The 20,788-nt window shown below is 44.0% G+C and overlaps 3 protein-coding genes across 6 annotated transcripts; all 3 read right to left on the minus strand.

Annotated features, from left to right (window-relative positions):
• Positions 1 to 571: 571 nt before the first annotated feature.
• Positions 572 to 5,789, minus strand: LOC114763344 (splicing factor 1). 4 transcript variants are annotated; one of them, XM_028952977.1, is made up of 6 exons: positions 5,594 to 5,789; positions 4,040 to 4,146; positions 3,805 to 3,951; positions 3,567 to 3,704; positions 3,135 to 3,236; positions 572 to 1,045 (listed from the first exon to the last, which is right to left on the minus strand). In XM_028952977.1, exons 2-6 carry the CDS (start codon positions 4,144 to 4,146, stop codon positions 904 to 906), a joined length of 636 nt encoding a protein of 211 aa, XP_028808810.1. In that variant the 5' UTR covers positions 5,594 to 5,789; the 3' UTR covers positions 572 to 903. The 4 variants fall into 4 exon arrangements, with proteins under 4 accessions (XP_028808810.1, XP_028808812.1, XP_028808811.1 ...); XM_028952979.1 differs by having other exon boundaries at positions 572 to 1,220; XM_028952978.1 differs by lacking the exon at positions 572 to 1,045 and adding an exon at positions 2,123 to 2,842.
• A 414-nt stretch (positions 5,790 to 6,203) lies between these two features.
• On the minus strand, positions 6,204 to 6,683 carry msgn1 (mesogenin 1). Its single transcript, XM_028953494.1, has one exon. It carries the CDS (start codon positions 6,681 to 6,683, stop codon positions 6,228 to 6,230), a length of 456 nt encoding a protein of 151 aa, XP_028809327.1. The 3' UTR covers positions 6,204 to 6,227.
• Positions 6,684 to 7,802: 1,119 nt separating this feature from the next.
• gen1 (GEN1 Holliday junction 5' flap endonuclease) lies at positions 7,803 to 14,184 on the minus strand. Its single transcript, XM_028953424.1, has 13 exons — positions 14,016 to 14,184; positions 13,727 to 13,928; positions 12,900 to 13,076; positions 12,703 to 12,813; positions 12,526 to 12,599; positions 12,150 to 12,235; positions 11,277 to 11,427; positions 10,897 to 10,933; positions 10,741 to 10,821; positions 10,531 to 10,661; positions 10,334 to 10,395; positions 9,100 to 9,249; positions 7,803 to 8,848 (listed from the first exon to the last, which is right to left on the minus strand). Exons 1-13 carry the CDS (start codon positions 14,174 to 14,176, stop codon positions 7,803 to 7,805), a joined length of 2,469 nt encoding a protein of 822 aa, XP_028809257.1. The 5' UTR covers positions 14,177 to 14,184.
• Between the last annotated feature and the right edge of the window lie 6,604 nt (positions 14,185 to 20,788).

The raw sequence follows: 20,788 nt of genomic DNA on the forward strand, positions 1-20,788 counted from the left end.
CCACATTCTCCCACACCGCCCCTCTGCTATGTTCCCTCCACTGGCTCCCAGTAGCTGCACGCATCAGGTTCAAAATACTGATGCTGTCCTACAAAGCCAAACATGGAGCAGCACCATCCTACCTCACAGCCCTTATTACACCTCACACTGCACCTCATATACTCCGAGCCTCCAGTACTGCTCGCCTGGTCCCTCCATCTCTGAAGGTAAAAGGAAAACATTCATCTAGACTCTTCTCCGTCTTGGCCCCTCGAGGTCAGAACAGCTCAGTCACTGAGCACCTTCAAACGACAGCTCAAGACCTTCCTCTTTAAAGAATATTTGGATTAAATTGTAATTTTCTTGTTGTCGAACAGAGTGAATAAAAATATGTATTCATAGTTGGGGTCCTAGTGAACCGGAATTGATCTCTTCATCGATGGTAACTTGAAAGCACGTTGTAAGTCGCTCTGGATAAGGGCGTCTGCCAAATGCCGTAAATGTAAATGAAAACATAGAAACTCAATGATTTGCAAACATGAAATATTTAATGATGAATATGAACACAATTATTTAAAAAAAAAAAAAACACAATTCAGAGTGGTCAGTTAATGTTATCTTATTCGCCCAGCACTATAGTAGTTTGGGATGGGCTGTTTCTTTTTTTCTCTTGTTGGACTATTCTGTTTCAGTCCCTTCAACACATCGTGCCAGGACCTATATAAAAAGGATTCACACCTCACGCCAATGTCGTGAATATTTTTCTCTGACTTATGAGTCATGCACAGAAGTAAATTCTAGTTAAACTACACCGACACTTCCTAATTGATGCTCACGTTGGAGTCACATGGTTCGTGTTATGAATCTGGTGACTGACACCATATGCTCAGGCTATGACTTGGGATTTAAGACAAGAACCTCGAACTACCCTGTGTTCAGGACATGGGCTGGACTTCGCAGTATAGGTACGTCTCCATAATGATTTCCTGTATACCTTTTTACCTGAAACAGTGAAATCTCATCTGTTACAGCATCACGCACTGAGCTGTCTTTCCCCACCTCCTGCCTGGAAGAAAAAGGTATGAAAAGCTAGAGGTGGTCTGGACACAAGAGGAGGCTCACCTGGGCTGTGTTAGGGGCACGGGCGCCGCACTGCACACCGCTGGGATGGGGGATAGAGAGAGGGGGGGGTTGGTCTGCTTCTGGGTCCCATCACCTTCAAAAGGGGTGACTATGCACCCCTTCAGGAGACAACAACAATCAGTCCGTCATCACTGTTAGAAGCAGCAGCAGCAGAGAAGCATTCAGACGCAGAGGAGAGAGGGGCACAAAAGAAGAGCTGAAGGAAGCCTGGTGAGCACATCCGTTTATAGCAGAATGGTCTAAAAAAAATGGACACATCCACATATTTGAAAATGCATTTAGCAAAAAAAAAAACCAAACAAGCATCAGAAGCTCCTGTTTAACCTAGCAGAGACGAACACCTGTCCAGAGGCATTGCACCTTTACATGCAGATCCATGTCCCTTTAAACTGGCTGCAGAAAGAAGGTAGCGTCAGCCCCTTTATCCAAAGCCAAATGACAAACATAAACCCATCAGCTTGTGTCCATCGGTGAACTTTTTTTATCATAAAGTACGGGACTTTTGAAATGCTTCAGCCCTATGCATTAATGACTACATACAGGACCACACAGTTCAGACACTTATGTCCCGTTTTACTCCTAATTAACTTCCCGAAGGGTTCTTGGTCCTCCACATTCTCTCGATTGTATAAATGATGCAAAAGAAAATGTAATGTACAGTGTGTGCAGTAGTGAGTTATGATGTGCAATTGTTATTTGAAAAATTATCCTTGCAGCACAAGATCAGTAGTAACAGATCTGGAAGTGTGGAGATGGAACAATGACTTTAAACTGTCCATTGGACAGAGAACGGACATATGAGTTGAATTTAAATAAACAGTAAAAAAAAAAGGAGAGGTTTTACTTATTTTTACTTTATTTTCTTTTGTTCACGACTATGTCAAAACTCGTCCGTTTACCAAACGTACATTCACAAATCCACATAGCTTAGGTACGTTAACACAAGGTAGAAGTGTCACATTTCAAAACTTCACACAGATAGTAGTATTTTTTTAAAAAGAATAATTTTCTTTGACATACAAATGCAAATATATATACTATATGTTATTTATAATAGCAATTTTATGGTCATTAATCTAAATTCATTTTTCCACATTAGAGATTGCAGAACACATACATGAATTGTTCCGAACAATTAAATTGAATTAGCTGCACATCATATCATATAAAATGTAGCTGTTAATAGAGAACGAATACTTTGTGTAGCATAGTGCCTTCATTTAACTATCTAGTGATGTTACAAAAAAAGCTAAATCCAGGTAACAAAAGGGAAAATTAGGGAGGTCCAAGGAGTCCAGGAATTTGAACGTTTGTAACACTGGTGCATCACGGCTGTTGTGCATCTCTTTCCCTCCGTCTAAAATATTTGTATTTTCTATCCCCAGGACTAAAGCTCACAAGTGAAACACAAAGATACAATACAACATAACAAGGGCTTATAAAGGTCTTATAGATCAACTTAGGTCACGCATTAAAAAAATGTCACTTCATTGGTTACAATAGTCCAGAGTGGTTTCTGTTCCTTCACTCTTTTTGATTCCCTACTCTTCTGAGAATTTCTGTTCCAAACATTTGGGGACGCTGGGTTTTAGACGACTATGGTTTGTATGCTAAGAGTTCAGTTAAAACTTAAAACCGCCGGCCACCAGGGGGACCTGGCCACTGCTGGCCCCTGCCCAGTGGGGGGTGAGGTGGAGGAGGGGCCGGTCCGTTGTGGTAGCTGTACAAAAGGACAAAGTCACACAATTTGACTTCCGGTGGTCTGCTGTGATTTTGGAGGTGAGCTTCCTCAGCTTCTACAGCCTGAGTAGATTAAGGGCTACACTGCTCATGTGCTACATGACAAACCTAAAAGGGATTATGCATTTCATGGCCAAGACAAGGCCCTGCCAATCATCCGTACTTTTAATCAGTTAGCTTTACTTTGTGTCGTTTGGTCCAGCATACGCTGATAGAGAAACACAGCACTGAAGCACAGCGGAAATGTAGCGGGCTAAAATTTAGGGTCTTACCCTCTGGGGTGGAAATGACGAGGTGGACCTGGGGACATGCCTCGGGGGTGGGGCGGCCGTCCTCTGAAGCCCGGGTGTCCAAGAGGTGGTGGTGGTGGATGCCTGCGCGTGCACAGAACACACCTCAGTCATGATTACTGCTCACTCAAGGTAAATATGGGACGAATGAGAGTGCTTATACAAGAATAACGGCTCACGTCTAAACGCCCATTTGCCTGGAACACGGGTCTGAGAGCCAACTATAGTACTGTACGCGTGTACAACCAATTTGATGAGAACAAATAAAGCATTAGCGCCAAGTAACAACACAGTAAAGATTATTCTCAGACTGGTCACTGTCCATGGGTGGTTTTTGAGGTCAAGGTTAAGACTTTCAAATCTGGTTTGTAGGACATACCTTTGTTTTCTGGAGACCTATATCATGTGACCTACCTGTGTAGGGGTGGATAAGGTCCCCTTAGGTGCATTGGAGGTGGTGGAGGAGGGGGAGGGCCCATACCCATGTGACAACCCCTCCCCCCTTGACGGCCTCTGATGTCTGGGTAGGGTCGCATCCTTCCCATGCCTCTTCTAAAAAAAACAAAAAAAAAAAAAACCACATTTTTTTGTGGGCTTGTCATTCACATCTTAAGACCCACAAACAGCAACATGGATTTTACAGAGTTAGTACCTCATAGGACCAAATCCATTCATGACCCTACCACGACCTCTACACCTGCCATGGTCAGGGGGCCCGTATCCTTTCATCAGTCCACGTCCACCACGCCCGCCTCGGCCCATCCGCCCACCTCGCGCATGACCTTTCATCCCTCGATCCCTGTGCAAACAAACAACATCTCTTTATACTCCTAATAGAAAATTTAAGCAAAAAATGCATAAGAATAAAGGTTTACAGGTATGTGCACCTGGACGGTTGTGACTCCAACCTCCCTTTGTTTTCAGTTGCCGTTTCCTCTGTAGAAGCTGCTGGGGTTTCAGCGAGCTCCTCCGCTTGCTCTGTGGCAACATCCATCTAAGATGTAAAAATATTAAATGTGCATTTCTTTGGAATCTATAATAAATTTGATAGCTTGGCCTCTTCGAATATGCATTAGATGGCATCAAAAGCAATAATGGAAATATTGTTACACTTTAACAGGTCAAATTATTATAGGTGTAATATATTAAAAATAATAACATGTGAATAAATTATATAATATTACATACATATTTTTACTAATGAGTTTGGCAAGAAGTGAGTGAAGCCTTTGCTGCCTGAACAAACAGCAAAAAATCACAAAATATCAGGAAAGAAAAGATGAATAAATTAAGCATTAAACTAATCAATCATGATAAGAACAAATGAAATTGTATTTCAAAATGGGCCAATGTTCATGCAACTGCAAATGATTATTAGAATGTAATAAATATTGAAACAGGATAAGCAATTTCCATTGTGGTTAGTAAAGTTTTGATTGTTCTGATTGATTCTGATAAGATGGAAATTGATATGTGGTGCGTTCAAACTGTGTGAGCTTTGCACCCCTGCAGATCAAGAGATTGTGACTCAGAGGTCAGGCACCCGGGCCCGCGACACAGGGCTTTATGCAGCTCGGAAATCCAGCCTGCGAGTATTTATAGTGCAGAATGCAGCACCCGCACCAGGGGAGGTACGCATGCAACTGTCCCAAAGTCAGATCCACCCATGAGGACGCGACACGTTCACCTGCCTGTTTATTTCTGGCATGCAGAAGCCAATAAAGCAATGAGCGCTGAAACTTTTTTTATTTACAGCATTAATCAGACACCCTTACCCAGAGCCACAATCAGTAGCTACAGGGACAGTCCCCCCCTGGAGACACTCAGGGTTAAGTGTCTTGCCCAGGGACACAATGGTAGTAAGTGGGGTTCGAACCCGGGTCTTCTGGTTCATAGGCGAGTGTGTTACCCACTAGGCTACAACCACCCCTTTTTTATTAACTGATGGACACTCGACATCTACAAATAAACGTGCTGTACTTCTGGGTGTATTATTTTGCTTGGTTCGTTTCATACTATGGTTCGAAATGCATCGAATATAAAGCACACACCAAGAAGCACACGAATATAAAGCAACAGCTTAACCAACAGCAGCCAGTAACAGGTACAGTACACATCGGCGACACTTCAGCAAACGCCGATAGCGCTGCCTCTAAACGTTTAAGACACACTTTACAGTAATTTGGTCTAAAACAACGGCGTTATTCCGTAATATTAATGCACGGCCGATACCAGGACTGAACAGGCCAGACTTTCGATTCAATTAAATAAACAACAACGCCATCCCGGCATGTCATGACACTGAATAACAGTCGTATTCTGCTGGTTTTGTCGGGGAATTTTACATTTAGAGGGTAAAAACTGTAAGCGGTTCTGGTGTAGTGGCGCTATATTAAGGTTTTGGGATACAAGGATTAAATAAAATGTGGACATGGACCTACCTTAGTCGGGAATGGCAACAGAGAAAAACGCTTCCAAAATATCAACAATTAGCCCACCCCCCAAAAAGTTGTTTTATTCACAGTTTTGTTGAAACAGAATTAAAAGAAATAAGGAAATAAAGAAATATAACTTTAGCTCTCTGTGCCCTCATATGAGGCGCAATGGCGGCTGGAGCCGACCCGACGCATCCAGGGCACAGATTTCTTTGTCATTGCGAACGGGACCCGCCCACCGGAAACAAACTGGCATTCTGATTGGCCGAGCGCCCGCATCGCAACGTTAAACGTGGGGTCGTCATTGGTGGCACAAACGCTCGCAAGCAGCTGATATTTTTGAAACCACGTCTTTGGCGCCACCTACGGGAAGATCTTAAAATTTAATTGAAGCGTTGGCTAATATTTCCGAATAATGACTAGGACACGTCTTGGTTGGAGAGAGACCAGAGCATTTCATTAACGCCGTTTAATTACTAGCTATATTTGCCGTCAACACAAATTAAACACACCACATCGTCTTAATTAGAACAGGGTCAACACGTAAAGGAAACTGGCTACTTCAGGTCCACACATCTGCAAGTGCCAGGTGAAGCAGAATTATACACAGGCTTTATGTACACGGGTCCGCCACGGGCGGCTAGAACTGCGCGCCGTTCAGAATGTCCGACAGCTCCCTGATGTACTCGATGGTGCACTTCAGAGTCTGGATTTTGGTCAGCGGCTGACCCCTCCGGCTGTAGTCCGGGGGCAGGTAGTCGCGCAGGTGGTGCAGGGCCTCCGCCAGGCTCCTCATGCGCAGCTTCTCCCGCTCGCTGGCCTTGATGCGCCGCTTGGTGGACATCTTGGGCTTGGGCGGCCTCGGCGACGCGCAGGCGCCCGCCGCCGACTGGCCGTACGCGGAGAGCGCGTAGGGGAACGTCGGCGACCCGCCGCTCGCCGGCGTCTCGGGCGACGAGCACATCGAGTCGAACGAAGACTCCGGCGACGAGGCGTCCTGTCCGGTCCCGAAGGCGCCGTCGGCTCTCCAGTCCCACTGCGAGAGTATTTTTGCGGTCACGGCGTCCACGTCGTGGTCCATGCTGACGACGTCCATGGCGTGTCTGCGTGGCCCGTGGGCTCGGGATTAGGGGGCTTTATACGGCTCTCGCGTGTCATTAGTTCACAGCTCGGGCCGCAGTTCAAAGAGACCCCGAGGGGCAAAAGCGCGACCTTCCCCAAGGAGCGCGTTGGTTCTCACCGAGGTGCCAATAAGACGCACCAGCGCGCTAATGCGCAGCAGAAAGACAAATAATTAGATTCGCTTTTGTGGGAAATCGCTCTTTAAATTGGTCTGGCGGCAGTTAACGTTTCGAAACGAAAGGGACGACCAGGCCTGCTGCACCGGGGACGTTGACACGACGCCCGAGGTCCCCATGTGTTGGGACCAGGATGTCAAACGGACCGCTCCACTCCAGTAGAGTACAGAGCGCAAACTGTACTTATACCTGTACTGTAACAGGCCTGAAAACTGTCCAGATTTCCCGTTTGAGGTTAAAGCTTAGAAAAAAAAAAGAATAATAAATAAGAAAATAAGAAGTCTTAAGTTTGTGATATAATAAAAAGCTTTTTTTTTTTTTTTTTTAGTTTTTTGTGTTTCACAGTTTTTTTTAAGGTGTATTCAAGTCCTAGTGTGACTGAGGTTACTAACTTATGTACGGGATAAACATGCATTTTATTTTAGACTCGTAAGTTCAAGATCACTGGCATGGGGCTTGCTCTCCCTGGGCCTGTTTTCCCAATAATGGGGTAAAGCAAATGTGTATTTGGAGAGACTTAATCTGACCTTGGAGTCTGTTCATGGGAAAGGCATAGGTGGGCCCAAACCAGACACAGCTGTCATGTCTCCGCAGCCTTTCATGTCGGGAAAGGTGTGCAACGCATCACTACTGATCAAGGAACACCAGCGCTGGCCGCATCGTAAAGCGAGTGATGCTGCTGGTTTGGTGACTGTGAAACCAACGCCTGTCCTGTGAAAGGAAGCAACACGTTTAAAAAAAATCTCTACTCGACTTTCATCTCCTGTTCCAAGGTGGATTCAGGTTGACAAGCAGACGTGGTCCTCACTCAAAACACAGAAATTTATTATCCCCGCCCCCCCCCCCAGCCAATGGCAAACAGCAAAACGTCCATTAAAATGATAATAACAAAACATTTGCGTGGTTTTAAGACGAGATTATTTTAGCAGCTTACGCCGCAACCTTTCTGCAAGCGGTAACGGGCTTTCGATGGACACGTCAGAGTCGTTACCCGTACTGTTACTGTACGAGAAACAAGGCGGTGGGGAAACGGGACATGACGGGCCGTCCTCCTGGACTTGCGGCCGCTGCTTGCCGGGCGGCGGGCGAGGCTCGACATTCCCTGCAGGGGCAAGGCGCGGCCGCGAAACGTCGTGGCCGGTTGGCTTTGCCGGGAAGGCTCTCGGGGGTTTGGAGGCCTTCGGTCTCGATTTGGACGTCTTCTCCCTTGCCCGGCGGTTCTCCGCATCGCTGTCCTCGCCCGAGGACACTCGTCCAACACAAACGCTGTGTTTGGCGGGCTGCTCAGGAGGTCTGGCTTGCTGGCGCAGCAGGGCGGGGGCGTACGCCTTCTTCAATCGGACAAATTTGAACTTGGTGGGGGACTTTGCTTTTCCTGTTCTTGGTGGTTCCGTGGTAGAGATCGGAGTTTCTGGTTTGCGGACACCGCATCTTGTCAGCCGAGACAGAGTCGGCTCGGGAAAGACAAGTCGGCAGTTGACTGCTTTGGGAGGATGGACGTCTGCTTTGAAATTCACGCTCCCATCTGACAGCACTTGGACGTCTGCGCCTTCAAGTGGACGCGTGGACACGAACCCGTCCCTGGCACGCTCGGCCTGTGCTGGTGAACATCCCTCTTTCGCAGTGTTAGGGAGAGAGGTGGGTTTCATGCTTTCTTTCGCACACATGGCCGGGGACGATGTGAAGGACAAGGCCTCCCAGTCAATGTCACTCAGATGGAGCTGGTCGATCACTCTGGACAGTGACAGAGGGGACAGCATAGCTCCTCTGGTCTCCTCAGAGATGACCTCGCTTCCGGCCAACTTGGGACTTTTCCGCGCTGCTTCGGCGCAGGAGAACGTGGCGGCTGGTTTGCTTGATGTTGTCGACGCGGAGCAGCCCTGCAGTGACATTCGGCCCATGAGATCGGAAACATCATCACATGCGTCCGCGGAGTTCTCCTTTTTAGCCTTCTGTTTCTTTTCTGTGTGAAAAAGAGAAGCAAATCTGTATGAGTGTGTGTGTGTGTGTGTGTGTGTGAGTGTGTGTGTGTGTGAGTGACGTGACAGCGGTGGGGAGGGGAGTGAAATACCACCCAAACAGGGATAAACTGACAGCAGCTTCTGTGTGACACCTCCTGCTCATCAAAGCCCTTTAGGGCTGCCACTAACAAAACGTTCCTTCTCAAGTACAAAGGGCCACAGATCTTCTCTGAACGAAAGGGGGAAAACGTACTTGCGTTCTTGCTCTCCTCCACACTTTCTTTCTCCTTCATGTAGAGGTCCACAACGTCGGGGTAAGCTGCACGGAATAGTAACTCCTCCTCCACGGTTCTCACCACATCCTGGCTCTCAGACGGCTGATCCTCAGGAAAGGCGTAGTGTTCTGCAAGAGAAGCAACTCCTGAACATATGAAGAAAAGTCCTGAACGTGGACTCTTCATCTAAAAAATCTGTGATGTGAAGATGGGCTTCATCAACCAGGAGCTTCTAAAGTCAACCAGTTCTCTCTAGGTCATACACATATTCATGAGGTTACTTTTTAAGTGTAAAAGTGGAACATCTTGAAAAAACACCATGCGTTTTCAACAGATATAATAAAGACAGCACAGGAATTTTACTTACTTACAGACCCCTACAGGTCTATGCACATAATACACAAGATTATACCATCATAGTTCACTACCAGTTTCAACGCACCTACATTGTGGTTGCTATGGAGACTAAGATGGAGTCATTTTGAAGAATCCAATGCAAGAAACATACTTAGTATTGTTAGTAGCGGGAGAAAGTGAAGTTTGTTTGATGAAAGAGTCGCCTCTTTTTACCTTCATGGCTACTTTGTTCACTATTGTCATTTTTAAAAGCCGCTTGATGAGATGCTCATTAACATGAGTGAATGATAAGAAAGCGTTCAGCATAAACCTTCAGGACTGTTAAAAACCGTCCCCGTTGTCTAACTTAGGTGGTGGAGAGGAGCAATGAATGTGAAACGCTGCCGTTACAGCAACGTTGGAGAGACGCAAATACGGACGCACGGATTTTAAAAACATGCACTGCTATCATGAGATATCGCCACCCTGGCTTTATTCACCGTGCATTAAAAAAGGCAGGATATTACCCGACAGGCTTTAAAATGGCAGGATCATAAGTGCCACCTTGGACGAGGTGGTGTTTCCCGGTTAGCAGAGGAAGCTGCTTTAGCACCTAAAGATGATGCGCCTGTTCTGTCACCTTTGTTGCCATCTCAACCTGACCTCACAACAAGACACTAACAGGGCACCAAGTGACAACACGCCACTTTTATGTGGTTTGTCGGCTCAGGAAGGATTGTGAAAACAACCGCTGGATCAATTGACAAAGGCATAAAGCTGACAGCGGCTCTACGTTTGATCTTAAGACATGAAACCAGTTTGGTGTCCAATTGTTTAAATGTCCATTCTAACCTCTTCAAATAGTCATTTTCTTACCAGGTTTCTTCCAAATGATTTCGAAGCACGAGATGCCATTTCGGACTCTTGGTTTATAGATCCTGAAAAGGATTTCAGAGGTTACCTTCTGGATGCATTAATGGGGCAAAATCTGTACAAGCAAAAGCTGGGTTTCAACATAGAGCTGAAGCATAAAATGTCAAAAGAGCCAAAACCACACGGAAAGCTGCACACACCGCACGGGGTGAATCTGACTTGCGGTTCCTCTGCCGTGCTTCCTGTTCATCAGCTCTGTGTAGGTCATCAGCACCAGGACCTTCTCACTGGTGTAGTGCTTCGGCCACTCCATTTTGTCAAGGGCGAATTTCTAAAGAAGAGGTTGTCGTGCATTTTAAAACACACTTTGATTAATATAAACATTTTCAATTTATTTCCACAAATTCTACCTGCATCAACAGAAGGTTGGGTTTTCTCCTTGTGAATTTTTGAATGGGTTTATCCTTGGAGACCAGAAATTCATTGATAACCTGAAATAATATATTTAAACTATTACTTTTATTCTGTCATTTATGCTATTACAGTCATATATACACCGTTCTTACCTCAGTAAAAGGAAAGCGGTCACAGGCCAGGGTTTTCCTTTAAAGAAACAGAAAGTGTCCTGATGAGTGTACACTTACATACGTAGTGCTGCTCTAGCTGAAGGAAATGTGCCCTTCTCTGCAAAGGCCTGGTTTAAAATTAAATAAATGATTACATAAATGAATACATACAATTCTCCAAAATTACCTGTAAACCATTACCATAACTACATCATACATCCGTCACACCGTCAAAGACTCTTCAGCTGTTTTGGGAAACTGTGTCTACATGCTTTGTCTCTGCAATAAATATATTTTTTCCACCAGAAATTACCACTCTGTGCAATTTCACAGGTTTTCCAGGATGCAAAAAAAAAAAAAATTATTATAAGGACACGTACTTTCTGACCGATGCCTCAACAGCCCTGAACTGGCGTATCTTCTCGGTGTGATGCCAGTCACAAGGGCACTGAAAGTCATAGTCTTGAGGCTCGCAGAAGTGTGTGCTGTTACAGAGGCGGCAGCCACTGCGCTCATGGGTCTTTGCAGAGCCTAGTGGATCAAGGGAGAAATAAGTTAATGGGCCGACTACAGAGAAAATGAGGTTTCAATACTGATTATCTAAACGACTAAATAGAGCAAGAATAAATTTGTGCAGTAAAAATAGTTCAAGGGCCTTTCATTTATGTGTAAATTTCACCCAAAATGTTATATTTTCTCTCTATATGCATTTTATATTCTGTTGGGGCAGTGGTAGCCTAGTGGGTAAGGAAGAAGACCCGTAATCAGAAGGTTGTGGGTTTGAATCCCAAACCGGCAAGGTGCCACTGAGCAAAGCACCGTCCCCACACGCTGCTCCCCGGGCGCCTGTCATGGCTGCCCACTGCTCACCGAGGGTGATGGTAAAAGCAGTGGACACATTTCGTTGTGTCACCATGTGCTGTGCTGCAGTGTTTCACAATGACAATCACTTAAATTGGATAAAACACAATTAAGACTTTACACATATATAATTATGAATGTCATTACAAATTCGCCTCCAGCAAAGAATATTCAAAGTTTGATCTCAAGTCTTTGTGTAAATTTAACAAATGATTAAAAAAAAAAAAAGAAGCCACTACACACAAGCCACACACTTAAGCGTCTAGCACGTAGGTGGCAACATCAAAAGCCCCACGTGAAATAGACTTAATCAACTGTTTGGTACTTAGTTCCCTCATCTGTAAACACCTACAGAGTTTTACACCTCTGGCCCAGGGTTTCAAGTTCCTTACCAGGATGGCGACACACATGGCAGTGGGGGACTTTCTTAACCACCACCTCCTGCTCTTCCATGCCAGCAGCTCTCCACTCTGTGAACCTGGCCAAGGACATCATTTAAGGTTTAAAAATGAGGAAAAGAAAATGGTGTCTGGAGCCCACCATCATGTCAGTGTTTAAAATGGCCAGACACTGTCATCTTGTCAGCACTGCTCAGTGTAAGGGGTAGTGTGTGTCAGATGTTGAACATTTGTTGGCTGCATATCTCATTAAGCTGGTTATGATGATGCCAACAGTGTGAAAGCAGTAGTCATGAAGGTGATGACAAGTGACAGTGTATGTATATGTGTGTGTGTGTGTGTGTGTGTTTGTTTGTTTTTTAACCATTACTTTTGCAGCAGGGTTTTCCCTTCTGAGTTCTGTATCAACTTGAGGGCCATTTCTTTGCCGACCCCTGGTACACCCTAAGAACAAGAAAAAAAGGAGAAACAACAGATGATTACTAAGAGCTACAAATTTTCGGAATAGGACGGTGGAATATAAGAAACCAGGAAAACAGAAAGATACCTTAGGAATGTAGTCACAGCCGAGAAGAATCCCCCAGCCGACAAGCATTTCACGATTTAAATGCAGCTCATTTTCCACTCTGGCCATTTTATAACAGTCCACCTGGGGATCCTGAAATTTTCACGGATTCATAACCCTGAAAACCATTTGCAAGAGGTGAAGCTAGTATTTTTATTCAGGTGGTTAAGTATCCAAACCTTAGTGTTCATGTTGAAGTTTCTGTAAACAGTCTGAGCGCCATACAGAAATGCATCGCCGTCATTGGTTATGCAGCCATCCACAAAGCCGTGCAGGTCCAGAAAGGCGCACATGGCCTCGGCTTCCCCAGCGGCAGTCACCCATGGAATGCCCAAGCAATCCAGCATTTCTGCACACTATAAAAACAATATTAAAAACAGACTTTTCAGTTTTAGTTCAAAGAAACGAATATACAGAAACCTGAACATTCCTTGACTAATTTGTCTGACACTTCTGTCAATGTTGTACTTTTCAGTCTGATTATAAAACTATTATTATTCCTAATGGTTTAATAATGTAACATCTCATACACACATAGACAGATTGTATGAACAGATTTGTAAATGACAAGGAAAAGACTAGGAAAAGAATTTTAAAACTACCAGGGTGGTAGTAGCCTAGTGGGTAACACACTCGCCTATGAACCAGAAGACCCGGGTTCGAATCCCACTTACTACCATTGTGTCCCTGAGCAAGACACTTAACCCTGAGTTGCTCCAGGGAGACTGTCACTGTAACTACTGATTGTATGTCGCTCTGGATAAGGGCGTCTGATAAATGCTGCATTTATCAAATGCCTGCATTTGACTGATTGGTCCTGCATGTGTCACCACCGTTAATGTGAAACAGTAGCAGCAAGAACTAGGAACCTTTGTATCTTTAGTAGTTTGTAAAACCCAAAGTAGCTAAAAGTGTTCATGGACCCTGGTCACCCTAACCTCACCTCAAAGTATATGAATCAATAAAGGGACACCAAAAAGTGCTACGAAGCTCATGATGGACGCACCTCCCTCAGCACAGCTTTAAAGTGCCCCCTGCTGGTGCTCTTTTTGGAGGTTTGTTGTGTGGCTCTCTTCTGAAATCCCCCAAACCTCATGTCTGTTCTTTTACTCATTGTCTCTGCTTTGATCTTGGGAGCTTCGCCCTCCATGACAAAAACAAGCTTGACGCCCATCAGTGTAAGACACGACACTCTGAAAAACAGGTTGCTGAAGAAAAGTGGTATGGTTTCAGATGAAATTAATAATGAGAGTGGCTTGCCAATTTCTTAGGGGATCTATCAGCGTGTATCTTACCGAAGGTGAGGCCTGATGACCTTGCACATCATTGCTTGGACATTCTGGGCTTCGCAGACCCAGAGGCTGAGGTCCACAGCCAGGGTCTTTCCAGTTAGACTGTAAAGTGGCACAGACTCTCGAACTGGTCCCAAAATGGACCATAACTCAGTCACCCCCATGTCCTGAGCAATCTAACAGACAAAACTTTCAATAAACCAGGAGGACAAGAAAGTATCAAGTGCAATAATTATGGATCAGATTGATTGGTATGAATTTAGGCAGTGAGATGATTTAATGGTGACGTTTACATTTATTTTAAATCTAGTCACTTAATCAGGAATGTCTTCAGTGACATAAAGAAAGATATAAAAGCAACATAGTTTTTTGGGGCACAAGTGTTCAAACAACGTAGCAATGACTTAAGAGTAAACAGCGAATTAATCGTAATAATAATAATGTGCTCCATGCAGTTATTACAATAGTAAGAATCATTCTAATAAACACGGCAAAATTATCGGCAATGTATATGTTGTTAGATATATAATACAATAAAGAATTCGTGGAATGAATAACATTAGCAAGTTACCTTTTCAAATCCAGCGCCAGGAGAATCAAACGGGGAGACCAGCGGCCTGAAACTGACGAGCGCCGCCGCTGGTTTGGAGGGTAAACTGCTCCCGGCCAGAACCCGTATGAGCAACGATTTAATTAAAATGCCCATTTAATCTGTATTTTTTATAGTCCTCCGACCGTGAAAAGTGGGGACTGTTGATTAGAGTCCCAACTGCCCTGTATATTTTTTTGCATTTGTTTGTGTGAAGAGAAGAATATATTCACACTTCGAGGGCACAGATTTTTCACAACCAGTACAGCCTTTTTTACTGTACTACATTCATACTATTAATATTACGAATATTAACTGCATAACCACAACAGTGTGAGCCCCAGTGTCACCAGTTTGAGAAACAAGGGTCGCCATTACGAAAGTGTGGATGGTGATGTCATGTTTGTAAGATTTGAATTGGGTGGGTGGTATTACATGTGGACATGCGTATTTTTCTTGTGAAAATTGCATTTTTATTATTAACTTAAGCCACATTTACACCTCATTCAAACCTTAAACTTCAGTTAGTTGACACACTGGGGGTTACAATCTTTCACATCGGTGTGCAATTATAAGCACCACTCACTAGATGGCGACATAACGTTACATTGGAATTCTTTTTTACATGTTTTTTTTTTACAATGTTCACGTTACTAGATGTAACACCTGAAGACAACGTGTCTCTTGCTATGAGGAGGCGTTGAAATGCGCCTGAGGTCGTCTGCAAGAAGGCACAGCGCAGATCATATTTCCTGAGATGGAAACATAGGTTCTTCAAAGTGTGAAGCAGGATGCTGCACCAGGCTGTGGGAAGGTTGTTTTGCAGCCACCTGCCATCAAGGCTGGTTCCGTGTTAGAGTTGCGATGAAAATTCATGCCCTGTACACAAGGTTCCTGCAGCTCAGCTACAGAAAAGGCCATTGTGGGAGGCCAATTCTATGGTAATAGCCGTTTCCAGTGATTCCCCATGTGAGGCAATGCACATTCACTTTAAATCAACAGTAACAGTAATATCTTCTTATACTTGTTTATGTGTATGAACATAATGGTTTTTATTAATAAAGCATCTGAATCTGGATCAAAGAGTCTGAAACCAAGTTTTGCCTATGCAGCATCTGTCCTGTAAAAGCGTTCTGACAATGCATCAGTGACGCTTTCGCAGATAAAAGCCCTCTGTTGTGCTTGGATAAGCAGAGGAGTAAATTCTGCCATTAGGAGATGATGCGTTGCGTGTGAAACGGAGTGTGGCCTATAAATAGGCAGCAGACTGTGATTGTTGTGAATGTCACTCTAAAAATAGGGTGCATGTGGTTGTGGGCCTGAACATGTCCCAGTCTCGGGTGTTCAAATGACATCTAAAACGAGGAGGAAAAATTTCTGACAGCTATGCAAGGACAGCTTTTGAGTATTTTGAGGTGTGATGGAAACATTCCACCTTTGACCTATAAACCGTCTACAAGCAGGTCACAGTGGCACAGCACGTGCGAAAAATTCAATTTCTGAGAGAAATGCATGTTAACACCCTTTTTTTTTTTTACAGCATTAAATACACACCGTTACTCAGTGGTAAAGATGGTGATTAAAGGATTAACTGTTGACCGTCGAAAGTAGAAGTTCCCTGTGAGTATATACTTGGTGCTCGGTATTTATTTGCCACGGCTCATTGCATGGCCTGTCTCTCGAGGTGAAGAAGTGGCAGGATTGCATGGGTTGCCTGTTTGACTCAACAGCTGTTGTTTGTAGAGGTGTCCAAGGAAACAGAAGTAATTGATAGGCCTATTTGGTTACACCGCAGGCACCGATGCAAGATGTGTAGCTGTGTGTGCGTGTGTGTGTGTGTGTACGTGTGCATGTAATAAACACTAGAGAGGATCAGTAAATAAAACATTTAACGCCCGTTGGTCCTGAGACGGCGACAGACATAGATAGCTGACACCGATAGGGGAATTTCCCCTGGTGGATGAAATCACATTTTAAAGCAAGTCCTTGATGACTGCTGAGACGGCCCACCCACATAAATCAGTTGACGCCATGCTCATGCCCTCCTATCTGGGGCACTTATTAGTTTACTGTACTTACGAAACCAAACGTAATTTCCCCTAAAGCTCAGGCCAGTGTATTTCTGACATTTCACACCGACTGTGCATGTTTTATATTGTAAATAGGCTTTGACTTCTGTACTGTACCTAGGACTGCTGTCTGTTTCATTTTATGTCCTAGGACTGCTGTCTGTTTAATTTTAATATTATGTTACGAAGAAGATGAGCTACCAAACTGCAGGAAATCAGGAAAGGATTTGAATCGGTTTTAATGCAATGAAACAGAACCTCATGCTTGATGCTGGTGTCAGATGAATCAGCCCATTTTGTGTTTGGCAGAAATAAAACAAGCCCTTTTGAAACCAGGAGGGTTTGTCTGCAGTTTCAATTATGATAGGGAAGTCACGAGGGGAACTTATTAGGGCAGCAGTAGCCTAGAGGGCGATGACCTCAGCCAGTTGAACCACAAAATCAGGACGAGTGAACCAAGCTTTTACTAACTTCTGCTAACAATGATGTGCCTGTATTGCTCCAGAGGAACCTGTTTTGATGAATGGAAATTCATTGTTAATTTGATTGAATTAATTTGATTATTAATTGAATAAAAAGTTACATATTAGATATGAAGAAGTATTTGGGCACACATCCCATTAAAAAAATGACCCAGAATCCCTGGTCAGAATACAGTCAGCTGTGACGTGGTATTAGCTGTGGTGTGGTATCAGTCATGGTACTCTTTCAGGACTTTGGTTGTTGCCTTCAGCCTCGGTCCCCTTGAGCGACAGCAGATTGATTTTCTCTGCGCCGCTGCCGTTGCGAGCATCGCCACGTCATGCCTGGCCACTCATGCTAATGTTCTGCCTTCCGTGGCCCTGCTGTTCATCTCGATCCATTTTTTGGGGTAGTTTTTTTTTTGGGGTTTTTTTTTCACACAGAGAATAATTCATATTCGGCTAGAAAGAGCTGACGGCACAGAAACAGGGAGGCCGCTGTCATTCTGACACACTCATCACATTTGAGAGCGAAAAATTTTCTCGTTTTAATGTCTTGACGGACATAGGGGAATGAAAAGCGATGGTCGTAGTGGCCATCGATGGAGAAAGTGTCCGTGCATCATTGTGTGGTCACCTGCTGTCAGCACCGCATCTCCTGCATCTCCTGCATCTCCTGCATCTCCTGCACTAACTCCGTTTGCGCCAATGTAACCTTCTTTTTTATAATGAGTGTTATTAGTGTAGAGCACCAAAACAGCATGTAAAAAAAGCAGACTGTGAGGGCGACAGAAAGCACTGGCTGCCCACGGGGCTGGACGGCGTCCTGAGCCAGCAGGCCTTGGCTCCGTCTGCCGGTCGTGGCGGGATGGCGTGAGAGCAGGCTGTTTGCAGCACCGTGTGACACAGGACACTGTTTTGACGGTGAGCAGCATCCGACCCGAGGCATCGTCTCTGGATAATTTCACCGGATCTTTGGGCCGCGGCGCCTCCATATAAAGTATATTACCAGCCGGTCTGTGTGTGTGTGTGTGTGTGTGTTTGAGAGGGAAGCCCTCCACTGGAGTACTCTCGCCTGCTTTTCCTAATACGTCCATGAAGCCCCGTTCCCAGGGGCGCATACAGTCGCAGTAAGATCAGGGCTATTCTGGAGCCGCCGCCTGCCCGCTGCTGATAGCGGAGGATTAATGAGGCAGGGCCGCGCATCGCTCCTAATTAGAAACAACACTAAAAACTATTTTTGGAGGCTGTTCCTATGGTGCGAGAACTTGAAGCGCTTGGTCACCAAGCCCCTGTCACCCCCTGCTCTTTCTATGACACCCCCAACACACACAGACTTGTCTGTGTGTGTGTGTGTGTGTGTGTGTGTGTGCCTCGGTGTGTGAGGAGGCCTACAGTGATGGGGTAAATATAGTTTGATGTGTTAGCAATGTGATACAGGGCAAACATGAGGGGGCTGAAAATGAAGTACATGATATTACATTATGACTGTTACAGTACAACATTGCATTTTTTAAATGTAATAATAAAATTTTGCAATATATTATTATATATGATATATTATACAGCAACTGATTCAAACTGTGATTATTCTGTGATGATATCTGCATTTTTGGCTTTTAAAAACAGCATTCTGCTGTCATAAGGCGTGGTTACAGGACGCAGGCCAACCAAATGAGTAGGTGTACCAGTCTCCTCACGTCCAAATGAGCTGAAAGTAAACCACATACCCCAGGAAGAACACAATTCATAAACCTTGTTTATTTAAAGCCCAACAAGGAAGGTCAAAGGTTACAAAATTACAGTGCTTTAACCTGTGACAGGAATAGGATACATTTTTAAGGGAAAATACTGAGCGGGTCATGCAAAAAAGGTGTGGAAAAAAGGCCTCGAATGTTATAGCACCTTTGTGGAAAAAAAATAATCCAGCTGTCCTTAACATCAGTGCAAGAACGTAGTCATGAATTTATGCATAGAATGAAAGATGCAAACAGAAGCAGCAGTTACAGTAAGAATTATAATAATAATAATAATACATGGACTGAATGGACATAATATACAAAGCAGGTTCGGGATAAAACAACCACATTTTCCCATTTTCCAACTTCCTGAAAAAAATAAAAGTCACATGCAGCATCTGTCTTGTGATTTAGAGAAGTAATCCACACGTTCCCATCTTCCCCAGGAAGGATGTTGTGCCAACAGGTACCGGAGGTTTGCAACGAGCTTTGCATCGGCTCAGTTGCTCGGCTCACACTTGCCTTCATTGTCATATCATTTACAAGAAACTTTAGCATGTTAGAAAGTTTTGTAGACCTTTATAAAAAAAGCTCTTTTACTCTTTTTTTTCAGCACAACAGACCAAATACACCTTTGGCATGACTGCTTGAAGGTTACAGTTGATTTCCGGTATTGTGTCTTCCCAGTGTAACATTCATTAAGTGATCACATGGTGTGTGGGGCTGAATAAAACTGTCATAAGCATTAGAAGCATAATGACATTACAGTCATGACTTTGTAATTACAGCGCTTAGATTACAAACTATTAAACAGGAAGTCTGTAAGATCTTACAATAAATTTGATAATTTCATGCATAATAGTAAGTAATTGGAACATTATGAGATTTATTTTTCTGTTATTTGTCCTCATAGTCAGTGCAATGGCTAGGTGTACACCCCTAAATTTGGAGTTGCATTAAATAGGTTAAAAATGTTGGCTTGTAAAAGGTATGGCGCATCACCCCTCAATGACGTTGCATGTTGGTTCAAATTTGGTATCAATTATTTACAGATGCACGTGTGAAGCCTCTCTTGTGATGTAACTGTCTCTGTAATACTGCATTAGACAAAAACCGAAGTTCTTGCTGCCAAAATATTTGTCTGTTTTTATTGTTATGTTTTATAGAGTTAGAATTCAATTGTAATTATTATTATTACTATTATTTTGGAGAGCCCAGAGTGTTCTTTTTTTAAGTGATGTGGGTCTTTATTTATTAGCCACTATTAATTATTCATTTTAAAACATTTATTTATAAATGTAAATTAATGTACATTTAAATGTAAATTAATTTTTGGGTTGGACAAAACTGTTGTAATAAATCTTACAAAGCAAAAAAGCAAAAAAAAAACGGGTATTTGCAAAGGCCACATTAGGCACATCTTTTGGGCAAAAATTTAAAGAGTTAACAGGACAAAACGTTAGAAAAACGTTCTGGAAATTCGGACACAAGACACATTTGCAAGTGAAGGACTTGTGCTGACCAACTCAGTTACATCAAAAAAGCATGCAGCCGTTTTATTTCTGTCCGTGGAAGACATGTCCACCCCAGCGCCAGTCCCACAGCCCGACAGGGTGGACATGAATTAAGGCATCGGTAGAGGCACTGTGTTACTGTCTGTGCTGAGAAGCCGGGCAGGGGGTAGGGTGGGATAAGGAGCTACCTTGGTTTGATACACCACAGCTTGTGACCTTTTTAAGAAAGACTGTAGGAATGTCCGGTTCGGAGCCAGACAGCCCGTCTGTGGTTATGTCAGAGCCCTCACGCTTGTGTCGGATTAGCTGACGACAGTAAATCACTGGAGAGTGATGAAGCAAAGGAGGGGAAAAGAAACACAGAGGCAACACAGCGTGGCGTTCAGCGGGGTCCGAGCTTCTGA

This window comes from Denticeps clupeoides, chromosome 14 (genome assembly GCF_900700375.1).
Source record: "Denticeps clupeoides chromosome 14, fDenClu1.1, whole genome shotgun sequence".
NCBI classification, from domain to species: Eukaryota; Metazoa; Chordata; class Actinopteri; order Clupeiformes; family Denticipitidae; genus Denticeps; species Denticeps clupeoides.